The sequence below is a fragment of the Hyaena hyaena genome, unplaced genomic scaffold (assembly GCF_003009895.1).
Source record: "Hyaena hyaena isolate Hyena2069 unplaced genomic scaffold, ASM300989v1 scaffold_627, whole genome shotgun sequence".
In the NCBI taxonomy this organism is placed as follows: domain Eukaryota; kingdom Metazoa; phylum Chordata; class Mammalia; order Carnivora; family Hyaenidae; genus Hyaena; species Hyaena hyaena.
Window position 1 is genome coordinate 388,519 of NW_024081257.1, and position 17,992 is coordinate 406,510.

Here is a 17,992-nt window from a genome sequence, read left to right on the forward strand (position 1 = left end):
TGTGTGTGTGTGTGTGTGTAGTTGCGTGTGTGCTCATGTGCAGATATGTGTGCGCGCGCGCCCGCTGATGTGTGTGTATGTGTGTGTGTGCGCGCGTGTGTGCGCGCGCGCGCGCTCAGGGCCCGAGAGTCAGGCAGACCCCCGGGAAGGAGGAGTTATGTAGATTACGGATGAACATTCTGGAGGGGAGCGAGGAGAGGAGGGAAGGAGAAGCAGAGGCGAGAAGCGAGGAGCAGCAGAGGCCCTTCCCGCAGCAGCAGGAGGCGGCAGCGGCGGCGGCGGAGTGGGCGGTGGAGGAGGTGGAGGAGGAGGAGGAGGACGCACGGGCTGGAGGCGGCGGCGGCGGCGGCGGCGGCGGCTGCTGCTGCGGCTGCGACTGGGCGCTTTGAGCCGGAACCGCCGGTGAACTTGGGCGCCACGTTCCCGGTAACGCGCCCCCGAGGATGGTGAATGCAAGCAGCTGCTGACCCTGTCTCCGCCGCTGCTTCTCGGGGGCTGCCGAGTGCTGGGCCCTCAGTCTCCTCCCCTTGCCGGGCTGTGGGTGAACCTGCAAGCTCCTTACCCACCCGGAGGACTTTTTTTTGAAAGGAAACCAGGGAGGGAGGGAGAGGGAGAGAGGGAGAAAACGAAGGGGAGCTCGTCCATCCACTGAAGCACAGTTCACTATGATCTTACTCACATTCAGCACTGGAAGACGGTTGGATTTCGTGCATCATTCGGGGGTATTTTTCTTGCAAACCTTGCTTTGGATTTTATGTGCTACCGTCTGCGGAACGGAGCAGTATTTCAATGTGGAGGTAAGAGTATGAGAGCTTTCTTCCTTCCCCCTTTCCTGAGCTGCTCCCTGAAACATTGTTCACTCCTGGGATCCTGGTAGCTCAGAGCAGCCAAGGTCTCGACACATTGTTTCCCTTGCAGCCGCCGAGACCCTTGTTGAGTTTCCCTGTGTCTTAGGTGATGGATGCGCGCCAGACTGAGAATCCGTTATCCCCAGCAGCACAAAGCACGATGCTGCGCGCTCGGAGATACATTTGTAGCCGGTCCAGGCTTGTCACCCAGGGAAAAGGCGAAGTCCTACATATAGCAAACGTGTGGCTTAATAAAAGCAGTTTGAGTTTGTGATCAATAAACTGTTCAGGAAATACAGAATTCATTGCCTGGCATCATGTGCCGCCTTGGTATTGTTCCTGAAATCTTTCTCCCCATGTTCTGTGCCTAACAAAGGAGGTTAAAATCAAAGAATCTGGAGGAGAGCGTGGGAATACTTGATATGTTTAATAACATTACTTTGTGACAAAACACTTGACTAGACAGAGTCTTTTTCTCATTTAGACATAACTTAATACACTGTAACTAGATCTGGCTACACAGAGGACATGAAATCCATCTCTTTTAAAGTGTCTTCTTTTCCCCTCCCCCGCCAGTGGAAAATAAACGTGGCCCAATGTAATAGTTCTGAGGTGTGTTTTTAATTTGATTTCACACTCTCATGGCAAAACCGAGAGGTTTTAGTCTGTCATTTGCTTTACTTTGATAGCTTTGGGAACAGACAGACATAAAGCAGAAGGGAACTTGAGGATAAGGACTTGTCAGACCTCTGCCAAAGTACTCTTCCTGTCATCAACTCAGCACTAAAGCCAGTTATGTGCAGTAAATCAATGGAAGTGTGTATACACCTGGGCTTTACCACCAGTTTATAACATACACAGTGGAATACAAAGACAGTAAGAGGGTTTGACTGAAATAGACTCCTTTTGATTAGATCTCCTGGGTTCTGACATCTCAAAAGAATTACAATTAAGTCTCTGAAGAATGATGTGATTTTTAAAATATTGTTGATTCTTTAAAGCTTACTGTCATTTTGTTGGGAGTGTGTGTTTACACAATAGCAGGACCTGTTGCACAGCATTTGAACATGTTTCATGTAACAGATTTATATACAAAGTGTGCATAATAAATGCCATGTGTGAGGCCATATTCTGAATATAACCTTGTGTTTATATAAACTGTTCTTAGGACTCCATGTAATAAGTGATGGTTGGTACAGAAACAAAGCACTTGGAAAAGTAAGAACCATTATCAAGAGTTGAAGAAGTTTACAGATGTTAAGTATGATTATATTACACAGAAACCCCAGTTTGAAAACCAAAACTGGTTAACCTTTTGAAAAATACCACTTTGTTTTTCTGAATAAAAAGAGAGATGCAAAAGGGGGTGAAAGTCCAGACTTTCTCTTGATTGCAAATTTGAACTTTCAGAATTACATGGCACAGATGGGTTTTTCTGTCTAATACTGAAATCAAGGGATAATTTAATGTTGAAATGAAGGAATACTTAGTTCATAGACTGAAGGAATGAAAGTGGCAAGCACTTATGAACAGAAGGCCCATTGCTTCAGTTTGGTGGTGATGTTGACGGTGGTAAGGTGGGGCTTGGGGGAGGTGGGCAGAAGTAAGTACTTGGTTTTATTTTGCTCACTATGGAGTAGAAGGGAGAGTCTGGATTGATTTCTACTTGCTTTGGGAAAGTCTTAGATTTGCTTTCAGACATTGTTGGGATACCATCAGTGTTTGGATGATTATTAGGTTTCCTTTTTGAGGCTATACATAAATTCTATTGTATTTCTTTACATTTGGAATCCCTTAAGCAGTTCAATCAGATATTATGCAAGAAAAGTTAATTTTACTAAAACAAGATTTCATTTTAATTTTTCATGATCTTTTCTTCGAGATATATGTGAAAAATGGTTCATGGAAAAAAAGAGTCATTTCCCCACTTTTAGAGTATTTAAGTTATGCCATCCATGTTTATTACACTATGCCAATATTTAAGAATGATAAGAGGCTGGTACCATCTGAGACTTTAAGAACCTTATTTGATACATAAAAGATTTGCTATTGATTTAGATTAGATGATGCTTCGTAGTTTGTATTATTTCCAGTTAGTTTTTTTAAGCACTTGGGCATATCCTTAGTTGAGTTTATATACTTCTTTATGTGTCATGATAACCCCTGTTTTTCTTTTTTAATCATAAGAGTATCTGCTAGCAATTTCAACATACTGTAAAGAACATGGGATGACAGGGTCTTTTCAGACATGAATTTCTGCCTGATCTACCTTTATCACAGAGTTCCTTTTGGTGAAAGCGTGAATAGAAAGAATAGCCCATCATCACATCTTCTCTAGAAAAGCACTGATTGTGTTCTTCATTCTTGGTTGCAGAACATACACTGGGAATGCTTTATTTGATTGATTCCCAAGGACAGTCTTAAAATAAACAGTAATGGTATCAATCATGCATGAACCTCATATGATCATATTTTTTTTCTAGCAAGCACACCAAGTTATTATAGTTGGAACGAAGCTTCTGAGAGATGCTTTTTTTTTTTTTTTTTTTTTTTTGCTGACAGCTGAAATTACAATGCTTTATTCCTCACTGAACTTCACAATTGGTGGGAACACTATACTTTCTATCCCTGTACTTTAAGGTTTAAAAACATATTTTTCTCTGAAGATGTGGGGATTGGGTAGAAATATTTATGTTAACTCTTTCCTGCTTATTTTTTTTTAAGAATATAAGCATTTGGGATTTTCAGTTATCAGAGCAGGAGATATTTCTTAATATGCTGATGAAAGCCTGTGACAGAGAAAGAGTGCATTTTGTTTATTTGTTTTTGTTTTTAAGAAGTGAAAGGGAGCGTCTCAGTAGTTAAGAAAGGGTCAGACACTACCAGTAGTAGTACTGTGGAAGAGATTCAGTTCATTCGTCTCCTTATATATTTTAGATAGAACAGATTTTTATGCCAAATTTTCCATGTATATTTGTTTAAAGATTTTTGTACACTATTGGACCCATTTTGGGGGTGTGGGTCTTTCAGTGTGTAAGTCATTACTATGATGCAAAAGAAGTACATTGTTAATGTTAAGTAAAGTCAAAGACTCCTATAATTGGACAGCAGTCTCAAGCAGAGGTGTTCATTGGTCAGATGAAGCTAAATTGTTAACAAAGAATCAGGATTGAAACTCTGTGCTCTAAAAAATTACATTGTCTCTAAAATAATGTTGTTATGTGGAAGATCATGATCCTGGGGCTCTTTATTTTTTAAATTTTGCGGGTTTTTTAATACTCTGCAAGCATTTTTGTTATGAAATTTGAGATAGTATATAGTTCATGAGAGTAATAACCTTCATCATCAACTTTGATAGTTTGTCAAAAGTTAAATATATTAGCAACATATTGTTGTTTCTTAAACAATCATACACATTTCTAACCAGGAAAATTATTTTAAGCCAATTTAATGGTAAAATAAAGATGTGATATTCTGAAAGGTGCACATATCAAAGCATAAGAAGTTGATTACTTATTTTGTGACAAATATTATAAAGCAAAAATTGATTTTGTTGTTCCTAATTAATGAAACAAGAGAGATTCTGTATTTTTAAAAAAGATATTTTATGACAAATACTATGAATCATGAGTGTAACCATTTCCTGCATTCTTCCTACAGTATATTTCTTTAACTGATTTAGCATTTATCTATTCACCTTTGTCAGGTTTATCTGAATCCACTTGAAAGGTCAGAATTTACTTGGAGTAGCTCTGTACTACATATAAACTTGGCAGTAATTGGTGATGAGGCATTTCAGAGATTAAAGATCTCGTTTACACATTTTAAAATGTCATATATTGGGGGTTACTCCTTTTCATATATCTTGCTTTCTGCTTGTTTAATCAACATGCATTATTTCATTTGCTCATGGAAGGTTGCTGATGCTGTGGTCTGGTCATCCCCATTGAATAAGGGACTGTTCTGATTACATCCCATAATTCCCCCTGTAGCAGTTTTTACTGGGCAAGAACAGGGACTACATGACTGATTCAGAAAGGTTTTTATCTACTGCAAGATTCAAGCTTTCCAAGATGTCCCTGGTATGCTGGCTGTTCAGAATGCTCATAAGGACCAAAAACTATGACCAAGAGACCAGAAAACAGCTTCTCCTGTGTGTCCCACCTTATGCTTTTCTCTGTTCAGACTTTTCTGCCCCAAATCTAGGGTTATTCATGAAACCCTTATAGGTGAGTGTATGCCAGCAAGATAGGATATCTCTTACCATCCCCCTGAGAAGTCCACTGAGAGTAACTTTCCAAGTCCATCATTCTCTATACAGTTGGGTTTCCTCTTTTAGGAGCTTCTTCCCCATCAAGTAAGGATAGAGTTAGCTTCAGTAACAGCTTTTTAAATCTCTGGAGTCAAGTTAAAAGTGACAAGTTTAAAGGTTTTACTTTTTCTTATTCATGCTATTTCAGGTTATGAACATAAAATTTTAATGTACTTGTTCAGTGGTATAATTCTTTTCTCTGAAGTTGGATTAATCAATTATTTTATGTAAATGTATTTCACTGCCTGACCTATCCCAACCACTCAAAATATACCTGTTCAGAATATTTGGTAAATGACCATTTGGACTTATTTCAAGACAAAAAAAAAAAAAAAGCCATTGGACATTTGAATCAATTAGTTAAATGTGTTCAATGTCAAAAGAAAAAAGATTCCTTTAGGTCTTTCAGGAACTTTCTGACCCTTCAGCATGTATATTCAAATAGAGGAAGTCATTTTTTATGTTACTTTCTGTCACAATTTATTTTATATATCTGTGAATATAATTATAGCCATCAAATTGTTCTTTATTTTGGAGTAGTATAATGATTAAGATCACATATTCTGACATCAGATTGCTAGATTCTAATCCCAGCTCTTTTACTTGCAAGTTAGTTATTAAGTTAATAATGAACTAGTTCATCAATCTCTGAACCTCAGTGTATATATCTGTAAAACGGGTATACTAATAGTACCTGCCTCATAGAGTTATTTTGATGATTAAATGAATGTATGTAGATCGTATTAAATCTGATGGATACATGGGAACATGCCTTCACATGGTTAAGCATTCAGTACTTTTTAGATATCATTATTAGTAACAAAAGGGAAGGATGCTGATTCAAAGGTAAATTGTCATGGTAGCATCTAATTATGTAAAAGTCTATCAGGTTAGGACATACCAGTTGTCCAGGAAGACTTTTTTTAATACCTATTTCATTTTTAAAAAGTATAATATACTGAATACCAACCACTGACATCAGTACATTTTCTTCCAGTGGGTTTTTCTTAGACAGTTTAGTTCAGGAATATGATTTGCACATTTTGTCTTGTCATCTGTTACTATCATGGAATGTCAAGTTCAGCTCACACCTTCTTTTACAACACTGAGTTTGCAGAAATCTGTTCATCTTTTCTAATACCATGGAAAATAAATAGGCCTTATGATTCAGTAGGCCTGCTTATTTTAATTGGCTCAAGGCCGATGTGCTTCCTATCTACTGTAGGTGGATTTCAGTATATAACTTAGTCCAGGTTTTTGTTATACCACAAATCCAGAACATAAAACTCTTTTTTTTTTAATTAATAGAAGAAGGGGGGGTAGAAAAAATATTAAAGTGGTGGAAAAAGATATTAAAGTGTTTTTGGGGTGCCTAGGTGGGTTAGTTGGAAAAGTGTCTGACTTCGGCTCAGGTCATCATCTCACATGTTCCTGAGTTCAAACCCCGCCACCACCTCAGGCTCTCTGCTGTCAGTTGGAGCCTGATTCTGATCTTACGTTTCCCTCTCTCTGTCACTCCCCCACTCAAAATAAATAAACATTAAAAAATATTTTTTATAATTACAAAGACTTTTTTTTTTTTTTAAAGCAACAATCTTATCCTTCTAACAATGGGAATAGAAGGTAGCCAGCAATGTAATGGAATCCTAGGACAGAGGTCAAGGGATGTCTGCTTTAACTTTGGTTCTTGTACTAACATAGCTTTGATCTTGAACAAGTCATTTCTTTAATGCCTTCATCTGCAAAAACAAAAATTGAACAAAACTATCACTAAAGACATTTCCAATTTTGAAATCCTATTGTATTTAGCCTCCAAGCTTTAATTTATATAGACAAAAGAGGAAAATTGTACATATTTACTATGTAAATTTTGGAGCAATTAGATCTCAAAGGTAGAGTGTTCAGAGTTTTTTTTTTTTTTTCTTGAAGTAGATATCATGAAGACATGCAGAATGTGCAACTTAATTCTAACATTTGTTATCATCTGTAGTGACACAGGGTGTTCCATTTTGAAATAATCCTAGCCTTCTGCTGAGTAATAAAAACACTGGCAGCAGTAGCAAATTATATGTAATTTTAAAATCAATTTTTCGCCAAGGGAGCAAACTTTAAAAATTTAATGTTAAAAACATGGCTTGATGTTATTTTGAAAAATATGTATCAGCTATAAGTTGGCACTTCAGTCTTAAAAAGGCAATTTGAAATAAGATCAAAATTTGGTTTTTGGGTGGGGGAGAGGGTCTCATATTTTAAATCTCTATATTATCTATAAAAAGTATACACATATTTTATAGTGAAATGAAGCATTATACTAAATATACTTTTTACCTGTTGTGGAAAATAATTTTGGCACATGGCTCTTTGACGGTTATTTTTATTCTTTGTAACACTTTTGATTTTGAATGTGAAAAATCAGATTCCATTTGTTTTATAAAATATACAGCTTATTTGAACAGGAAAATATTCCATGCTAAAAGGATAAAATACTAAATAGTAATATGTGTGATACTCAGTTTTTCATTTGCCTTCCTTTTCTTTTTCATGGGAAATTTATTTATAGATTTTGAGGTTCATAAAACCATATTTTATTGTTGCTTCCTGTCATTTAGCACTCTGAGTGGATGTTTTTTGTTTTAGTGTTTCACCACAGTCCTTTGGCATTGGGCATCCTTAGATTTGAATCAGTGGAATATCTTGATGAGCCCGTTAACAGAAGTTTAGCCAATAGAATAAGAAAAATCCCACTGTGGCCCTCTGACCTTTGATTAAATGTGATCTGTGGGTGTAGTATAGAAAAGGAGGCTAGAGGGAGCTATTGAGCTGCTTAAAGACTCCAATGGAGTAGAAGAATTTGGTTTAAAATCAAGGACACTAGGTGTAATCACATGCCTTCAAATGAATCATAGCCAACCATAGAGAGTTTAAAGAAATCAATGAACACATGATTTGTGATTTAAGATGTGAGATAGGTTTACTGAGAGCCTCTTGGCACTAATGATTACATATTGATGAACTAAGAAGGAAATAAGCACTTTTCAGGGAGGCCAGGAGTTCTGGGTATGATAGCATGACAAAGAATGTTATAATGCAGGACTGCTTTATATATCCCTTGCTTTTAGGTGTAGAGTAGGTCAGAAACTATACATTATAGTGACTGCAGGTGCTTTTGGTATTTTCATTTTAACTAAAATGACGAGTAAAATAATTCTAGTCTTACAGATGAGAGGTGGGCTAAATTTATTTAATTGTGCCTTTTTGGTTATGTGTAGTAGCAAAAATCCAATTTCAAAAGCTTGTGAGACTAAAGTTATCTTATTTTTTAATGTTTATCATAGGGCCTGTTGAACCAATGTTTTTCCATGAAAGCAGATGTGAAAATACAGGTTTTACCTATTCTTTTTTAAAACAATATTTTTATTGGGGCGTCTGGGTGGCTCAGTCGGTTAAGCGTCCGACTTCGGCTCAGGTCATGATCTCACGGTTCGTGGGTTTAAGCCCCGCGTCTGGCTCTGTGCTCACAGCTCAGAGCCTGGAGCCTGTTTCAGATTCTGTGTCTCCCTCTCTCTCTGACCCTCCCCTGCTCACGCTGTCTCTCTCTCTCTCTCAAAAATAAATAAAACATTTGCAAAAAAATAAAATAAAAAATATTTATTTTAAAATTAAAAAAAATCTTTGCTGTTTATTTATTTTTGAGAGAGAGAGAGAGAGAGAGAGAGAGAGAGAAACAGAACTCAAGCATAGGAAGAGCAGAGGGAGAGGGAGACACAGAACCCGAAGCAGGCTCCAGGCTCTGAGCTGTCAGCACAGAGCCCGACATGGGGTTCGAACTCATGAACTGCGAATTCATGACCTGAGCCAAAGTTGGATGCTTAACTGACTGAGCCACCCAGGTGCCTCTACCTATTTTTCTTTCTAAAAATATGTATGAAATGAGCCACGAAAGTGTGAAGCTGTTTTCTTTAAATAGGAACCTCAGACATGTTTTCAGTTGAGCGGATTATAATATGACCTCTGGTGGAGGGAGGCAGTCACTAATGAATGGGGCATACCACCCTTTAATTAAGATATTATAACTTCCTCACAAGCATCATTCCAAGTTTTAAAAAGTTTTTTAATCTAGTCAGTTACATGAACCATAGATGAATGAAGTAAGCCATGGTCACATAGAGGGTCTCAGGAGAAATAATCCTTAGAGTAATGTTTTCAAATGACCAAATAAACCCAAATAAACTACTCACTGGAATGGAATTTTTCAGTATTTGTTTTAGTCACGCTTAAGTTAAGGGGGAATAAACTGTCCCCTTTTAAGGGAAGCTGGATACTCTTATGAACTTTATTTCATGTCCCCAAATTGCACGCACCTGAGGTGATGTCAGTGGCATGCAGGCGTGATCTGCACAAGCTGATGCAGAGTCAAACCCTGAGTGGTATGAATGGAGGCATTTTTTCCATGGGAACATTCACAGTTGAACTCTACCATGTGTTAAGAGTTTGCCATTCTTTATAGTGATTGGATATTTGAGTTTGTTTGGGCTTTCTAATCATGGCGGTGCATTCAGCCCCCTCTTTACTCTAAACAAGTGCTAAGTGGTTCCTCCTCCCAGTCCTACTTGTTTCTTCTTGTTTGGGTCTTGAGGGACTTCATATTTTAGGGTTTTTTAAATGTTTATTTATTTTTTGGGGGGGGCAATGTGAGGGAGGGAGGGGCAGAGAGAGAGAGGGGGACACACATGCCAAAGCAGGCTCCAGGCTCTGAGCTGTCAGTACAGAGCCCAGTGTGGGGCAGGAACTCATGAGCCGCGAGGTTGTGACCTGAGCTAAATAAAGTCAGACACAACCGACTGAGTCACTCAGGTGCCCCATATTTTAGTTTTATTGCAGGACACCAGGCTTGAAAATTGGCTGAAATTTCACAGAAAACCACATTTGCACCCCTCCTTTCTTTCATTGTGATAGGGAAGAATAGATTCAGTAACTTCCAGAGACAAGTATATACTCCATGATTTGTATGAAATTACAAACAAATTTATGAAAACTCACTCCCAGTTACCAATAAAACTTGTTTGGAGGTCTGGGTGTTCTAATATTGTTAAGAGCTCTACTCCTATAACTTACTGGTTTGCTCCTGTATGTGGATTGAATGAAATTGTTTGTTCCATACGTGACCCAAGCATATTACTTAACCAGTCTTTGCCTTATTTTGACCATTCATAAAACTGATCTGTGATCTTTACTGTTTGCTTATAGCACAGGTTTTGTATGACAACACTGAGAAAATGTCAAGCAATCTCGTTCAATAGGAATAAGGTATATCTCAGTGCCTTCATTCCCACTGATGACCAGAGTTTAGAAACAATTATGTGCTGGCATTATGTTCTAATTAGACAATGTCCAAGTAACCAACAAAACAGATATACATAGAATTGATTTTATTGAATACCTTATTTTCATGATAATAACAAATGTTAATTAACTCTGGTTGAAGAATTGCTGAGTGCCTGATTGTGTTCTAAGTGCTTCATATATATTAACTCATTTAAATTTCATTACAATCTTGTGAGTTAACACTGTCATTTCTCTTTCACAAATGAGGTCTCTTGAGACACAAAGAGGCTGAGGAACTTGCCAAGGCCAGATAGCTCTGAGTCTCCTGGAGTAGCCCAGAATCAAAGCTTGTGGGCTGGCTGCAGAGCCTGTGCTCTCAACCAAGTAAATACATATAGGCAAAAATTAATTTCCAGTAAGACAGTATGATCCAGTTCCATTGCTCACATCTTTGGTATATCCAACTCAAAGGAGATACACACTGAAAGTGCTAGGCCTACCCTGGTCCTACGCTGGAGTGAAGACTAAATAGGCTGCTATTGATTTGTCGATTCAAGATTCAGTATCTTGGTGCTCAGTGGTTTTACTGTTGAATACTCTATGAGTTTTTTTTTTTTTTTTTTTAAATATATGATGAAATCAATTGTATTTTTTTTTAATTTTTTTTAATGTTTTATTTATTTCTAGGAGAGAGAGAGACAGCGTGAGCAGGAGAGGGCCAGAGAGAGAAGGAGTCACAGACTCTGAAACAGGCTCCAGGCTCAAAGCTGGCAGTCAGCACAGAGCCCGACGCGGGGCTCGAACCCACGAACCGCGAGATCATGACCTAAGCGAAAGTCGGACGCTTAACCGACTAAGCCACCCAGGCGCCCCTACTCTATGAGTTTTTACTTATTAGAAAGTTGGTAACCTATGTTTAGTTACATATAATATTAAATGCGGCATAATCTTGAGGCCCCTAGGTGGTTAAGTCAGTTGAACATCTGATTCTTGATTTTGGCTCAGGTCAGGATCCCAGGGTGCTGGGATCAAGCCCTGCATTGGGCTCTGTGCTGTGTGTGGAGCCTGGTTAAGATTCTCATTCTCTCTCTCTCTCCCCACACTCCCCCTCTGCCCCTCTTCCCTAATCAAGCTCTCTCTCTCTCTTTCTCAAGAAACTAAAACTAAAAAATAAATAAATGTGGCATAATCTTTAATTACATATGAAAGTAATCATTATATTTCCTTCCTTAACTATTTGCCATGTTGCAGTTAACATTAAATGTGATTTTTAAAAGTTTTAGGAAGATTTGATTATATTCCAAGATGAAAAGAATAGAACATTATAGAAAATGTAAAGGAAAGCCAATGTCAGGTCTGTGTTATCTTGTCCTCCAGGGGAAGATACGGCTACTGAATGGCCATGTTCTATGACTTTTGGAGTTTGTTATTTTTATATGTTATATCAGTTGAGTAGAAGTTATAAGGAAACCAGTTTATTTTATTATTTCAAACATATTTAGTTGTAATATAAATGAAAGCTTTCTCAGAGTTAGGTTAATCTGGAGATGGATTGAGTGCTTTGGAAGTTAGTGAGTGCCTCCTCACTGTTTGAGAATAGACCAGCTATCTGGTCATTGTCTTTGTTGTGGAGGGAATGGAAGCTTATAGATTGGTGGTTGGCCAAAGACTGAAAAAAAAAAACCAAAAACAAATCATCTTTAGTCCGTAATCTCATTGCTGTGTATAACTTTCAGGGCTCACTTAGTTCATTCATTAGCCTTTCTAGGAGGACTGTTTCCGAACCCATTTACAATCTGATTAACTGATTTTATGCAAATTTCTGTGTTAAATATTCATTCACCTATCTCTCACCTCACTTAGAGGTGGTATATCATGATGGCTGTATGCAAGAACTTTTGAAGAAATGTGTAGAAAATCTTAGCTGAATCTCTACAAGCACACTGAACTTGAGTGAGCCAGGTTATTGACCACATGCCCCAATTTCTTCATGGGTGAAGTAGAGATTATAATACCCAATTCATGGCTTATTGTAAGATTAAAGAAATGGAGGATAATGGGGTGAGATAAATAATAGGCTCTTGATTTATCCTACCTTCTGAAGTAACCAAAATCTATGATGAAAAAATGGATTTCAAGTCACTCGACATCAGGTCATAAAGTGCAGACATCCCTGAGAAATGGGAAACAAAGTGAACCCTTTAATTGTCTCATTTTACCACCCTTCGAGTGCTTCCAGGCAATAATACAGGGAAGGCAGAACCCAAGTTTAGCCAGGCAGACCCCGTGTGTTAAGGAGATGGAGCTGGGGGTATGATGAGATCAAAGTGGCTAGAATGCACAGGTTGGAATCCCAGAGAAGAGAGAATTACACAGAGCAAACACACTGGAAGTCTGCAGAGAGTTCCCTTGAATATTTAGTTGAGAATTAATCTGCTCACTCCTGTGAAGTAACACCTAAGGGCTAGGGAAAGAAGCACCTAATGGAGAGAGGACGATACTTGGTGCTCACACAGGGCACCATTCCCATCAACCACACTTGAAAACCTCATCATTTACAGGACAGCGGGCAGATTACTCAGAACCATCCTGCCCCGATAGCGGGAGCAAAGTCCTGGACTGAATACCTACCTCTCTAGTTCTGCTTAAAAAGTCTTAAAAGCAAGACTTGAAAGGATTGAACTGTTTCTAAGGGACTTAATTGCTTCCCACAACAAAGCTCAATAAGATATATAGGAATACAAAAATATGCAGCACCCAGCAGTTTAAAATTCACAATGTCTGGTATTCAATAAAAAAAAAATTACCAAGCATGCAAAGAAGCAGAAAAACGCAACTCATAACGAGGAGAAGCATCTATCTAAAGTAATCCAAAAGTGACACAGATGTTGGAATTAGCAGATAAGAATAATAAAACCGTTATTACCACTATATTCTTTGTTCAAAAACTTAAGACACGGAAGATATTAAAAAAAGGCTCAAATTGAATTTGTAGAGATTGAAACTACAATATGTGACATTAAAGATACACTTGAAATTTATAGCCGACTTGACATTACTGAAGAAAAAAGATAGTGAGCTTGAAGTCAGCATAAGTTATACAGAGTGAAACACAGGGAGAAAAGAAAATTTATAAAGTGAGTGGCACATAGGATATAGAGGACAATTTCAGGAGGCCTAATATATGTGTTAATTTGAGTCCTTAAACAGGGAGGGAGAAGAAAGAGTATTTGGGGATATAATGACTAAAGCTTTCTCTTTTTTATGGAAAACATATAAATTCATGGATCAGAGAGTCTCAGTGAATCAATCCCAAACACACACACACACAAAACAACATGAAGAAAACTAAAGCAAGGCACACTGTACTCAAATTGTTAAAATGAGTGATAAACAAAGTTTTATGAAAAATAAATTTGACAAAAAAACACTAGTAAAATACAGACATTCTCTTTTACAGTTTCCCAAAGACCTGGAATATCTAGCTTAATGAAAGGCAGCTGGATTTTCATATTCATTTCTCTATTCGCACTTACAATGCTGTAAATTATGTAGCCTCTGGTCAAATGCAGTGTCAATTGCAAGTAAATGAGAGTGAAAAGACAAATGGCCTCACATTAAAATAATTTTGCCTAGTAGGCTCTTGTAAGAGGTGTAGGACCTCCAGAGGTTCCTGAACCAAATCTTGAGAACCATTGTTCAAGTAATTATTCTGTTTTCTCTTTTTATTCCTGGGTGTAACCAAGATCCATGTACCTTAAGTCTTCATCATCACGTGGAAGTCTTTCATTTCTTTCCTACCTCTGTTCTTATCCCTACCCAGCCTTTCCCTAATCCCCATCTACACCCCCACCAGAAAATGGCCCATTTTGCATTTAAAATAACCTTCGTTACTACTTATTCTTCGAAGTACCTTTCATAATTATAATCCCAGAGTGTTTTACCTTATTTCAAAGTTAAATACTGATGTATGTATGTAAGACAAAGGCTCACTTTAAAAATTATTGTTGAAAATCCATTAAATAGCTTGTTAATTGCTAAAACATGGACACTCAGAAGTCAAGTATCAACTTCTTTTGTTTCTCTATGCCTTTCATTTTTGGTCTTCCTGACTCTGGAACCATGTAGGCCAAACTATATTTACCAGAAGAGAAATTTAAGGAGATTTAAATTAAATAATTCTTCTGTTTCCCTGGAACATATGGCTAAATTTGGTATGTTAAATTAAATGCAAAAAACCCTGTTGTACAAGGTTTCTGTGTAATAGATTCATATCCGACTCTCACAGTAAATTATGACTTTATGATGAGACAGTATATCTGCTATGGTCACCACTATATTTTATGAGCCTAACACTGCCTTACAGAAAGTACAAAGCTCAGGAGATAAGTGCTTGAAGGAATGAATGGACTACGTTATCCCATTTCATAGGTGTTAGTTTCTAGTTTAACTGATATTTTTTGACTCATTTCAATAGTTGTTATTTGCCTTAACTCGATTAGCCCTTACTAGGTGAAAACCATAGCACTTATACCATATACATTTGCTTCAGTTATTTTATTAAAAATATTTAGCTTCTAATAATCAAAGGTATATCTATCTTAATGATATGATCAGTGGTTAACTGGTAAGGAGCTGGGACTTCTAGATTTCTTTCTAGTCATTGCCAGTATTATATCAGTATTTCTGGTGTAAACAAGTGTTTTCTATCTTCCTTCACTGATGCAGCATTTATATAAATGCCTATTGGCTTGACGTTAAAAAATGGTCAATTTTTTTCAGAGGTGTGTATCAAAACAGCTAGAGAAACAAATATAAAGGAAAATAACCTTGTTCTACTTCAGTGACTTCAGTTGTAGTTATTACTATTAATAAATGTCAACTTTCCCAAGACAGTTTCTAGGAAAGAGCGAAAACAATTTTACTTGCATTTCCCTGGACATCTTAAATCATTTCAATCCCTCTTTTAGCTACACTGATGAAAAAAATGTTGATATGCTATCGACTTTTGCATCCATTAGCATGTAAAACCCCAAGAGTGAACAATCACATAGTAATTTGAATTTCTAACTTACATTAAGATTAGATCATGTTTATTGTTCTAACAAGTACAATATTGAAGACCCATGAAGAATTGACTCAAGAGATGTTAAAATTGATGGATTTTCTTTTGTTGAACATATACACATTGGTAATCAGCGGGACAAGAAGAGGAAAAAGAAGACTTTCTTCAGTCTTTTCATTGATACATGTACTGTCTATCTGGATTACATCTTTCTTAGGAGAGGAAATGTAGCCTTCTGAATATTAAAGGGTCCATTATTCACTTCTGCATTTACCAGGAAGAATTAGTGTTCTGGTATAACATCGTGTTAGGAATGGCAAAACTGAGTCTTTTAACTGGAGACCGCCATCTGCCTAACGTCTGCAGGTTCATTCATTTAAAAACCGACAATCTCCTTTTCTTTTCTTCTTGTTACTTGAATAACTTACAGAAATTCTGTAGATGCACACACACATACATTTCCCCCTGCCTTTCTTCCTTTTAATGGGAGCACATAATTTAAAATGTTCTACACATTTTTGCGGCACCTGGGTGGCTCAGTTGGTTGAGGGTCCGACTTTGGCTCAGGTCATGATCTCATGGTCCATGCGTTACGGCCCTGCTTTGGGCTCTGTGCTGCCAGCTCAGAGCCTGGAGCCTGCTCCGGATTCTGTGTCTCCCTCTCACTCTCTGCGCCTCCTCTGCTCTCTCTCAAAAATAAATGAAAACATTAAAGAAAATTAAAAAAAATTCTCTATACATTTTTAACATAGAGAATTTTTCATATCAGTACATAAAGAACAACTTCATATTTATATGGTAACCTATAACTTACGGGGTAATTTATTTAACTACAGAATTATCGCTGGACAAGTAGTTTATTTTCAAACTTGTATCTATTATAAACAATAATACAATGTGCTTTCTTAAGCATTTGTGAGTTTATTAACAAATAATATTTCTGGAAGTGTAAATGCTATAGTAATGGCTATATATTTATTTATAATTTTGGTAAATTCTGACAAATTGCAACTCCCTAAATACATCAAATTAATAGTTTTCAACAGTGCTTGAGCATGGCTGGTTCCATGCACACCTGTCATTACCTAAAAATTTTTCCTAATCTCTTGAGTGAAAAATTAATTTTATGCAAATTTAAATATTGATAGTTAGCATTTTAAAAATACTGTAATCCATTTACATTTCTTATTGCAAAGATTTCTATATCCTTATTTTCTTTCTTACTGATTTTTAAAAATGTATTTTATTTATTTCTGAGAGAAAGAGACAGCATGAGTGGGGGAGGGTCAGAGAGAGAAGGAGATACAGAATTGGAAGCAAGCTCCAGGCTCTGAGCTAGCTGTCAGCATAGAGCCTGACGCGGGGCTTGGGGCTCGAACCCATGAACCGTGTGATCATGCCCTGAGCCGAAGTCAGACGCTTAATCAAATGAGCCTCCCAGGTGCCCCCTCTTTCTTACTGATTTATAACAGCTCTATGTGTAAAGAAAGTTGACCCATTCTCTGTCCCGTGTGATATTATGCATTTGTTGATACATTTTGGTTTTGCTAATTTTTTTCAGATTAGTCTTTTATATAATGACTTTTAGTTTTGTATTCTGCTTTAAGAAGTATCCAGCATTTTAAAAGTGTTTTTTAAAAGCACTCATTTTGGGGACTCCTGGGTTGCTCAGTCGGTTAAGCATCTGCCTTGAGTTCAGAACATGATCTCATGGTTTATGGGTTTGAGCCCTGCATCTGACTCTGCACTGACAGCTCTGAGCCTGGAGCCTGCATCAGATTCTGTGTCTCCCTCTCTCTCTTTGTCTCTCTCCTTATTGTGCTCTCTCTCTCTCAAAAATAATTTTTAAAAACTTAAAAAAAAAAACACTCCTTTGTTTCCTTTTTTCCCCCGTTTAAATCTTTAGATAAAAGACTTACGTGCAGGCACAAAAATTGGAATCTAATTCATTTTCTCCAAAACTGGTTAACAAGTGCTTCGGCACTATATATTGAGTAATATGTCTTTCTTCCATAGCACTTAGGTGTTGTTGAGAACTAATAACTATAAAATACAATGCCTTAGCACCAATTTGATTTGATCTGATGGATTTGTGGGTGGTCCAGGGCACCTTTGTTTCACACAGCTAGGTCAGGGTGAGTCTGCTATATATATTGCATGTGGTCTTAGAACCAGAGGAAAACTGGAATATGTTCCCCTGGTGGTGGTGAAAGCACTAGAGGAAAAGCAGCCACAGCTGATGCCTCTGAGTTCTTAGCCTCTTAACTAGCACGCAGTGTCTTCTGACCACATTCTTTTGCCCAAGCAAGTTGGTTACATAGCAAGCCCCAATGTCAAGGGGGTTGGATATACATGTTGCCTCTGATGAGGCCAGCACAAAGGTGTGGATGTAGGAGGAGTGAAAGATTGGGATCGGTAATTCAATCTGTGACATCCTCACTG

The 17,992-nt window shown here is 37.5% G+C and overlaps 1 protein-coding gene across 1 annotated transcript in view; it reads left to right on the plus strand.

The window, feature by feature from the left end:
• The first annotated feature begins 665 nt into the window (after positions 1 to 665).
• The window catches only part of MMP16 (matrix metallopeptidase 16), a 284,104-nt gene continuing 266,777 nt past the window's right edge, over positions 666 to 17,992 (plus strand). The window contains exon 1 of the mRNA XM_039257516.1: positions 666 to 797. Within this exon, the coding sequence (XP_039113447.1) occupies positions 666 to 797 (132 nt within the window). The remainder of the gene's footprint in view (positions 798 to 17,992) is intronic.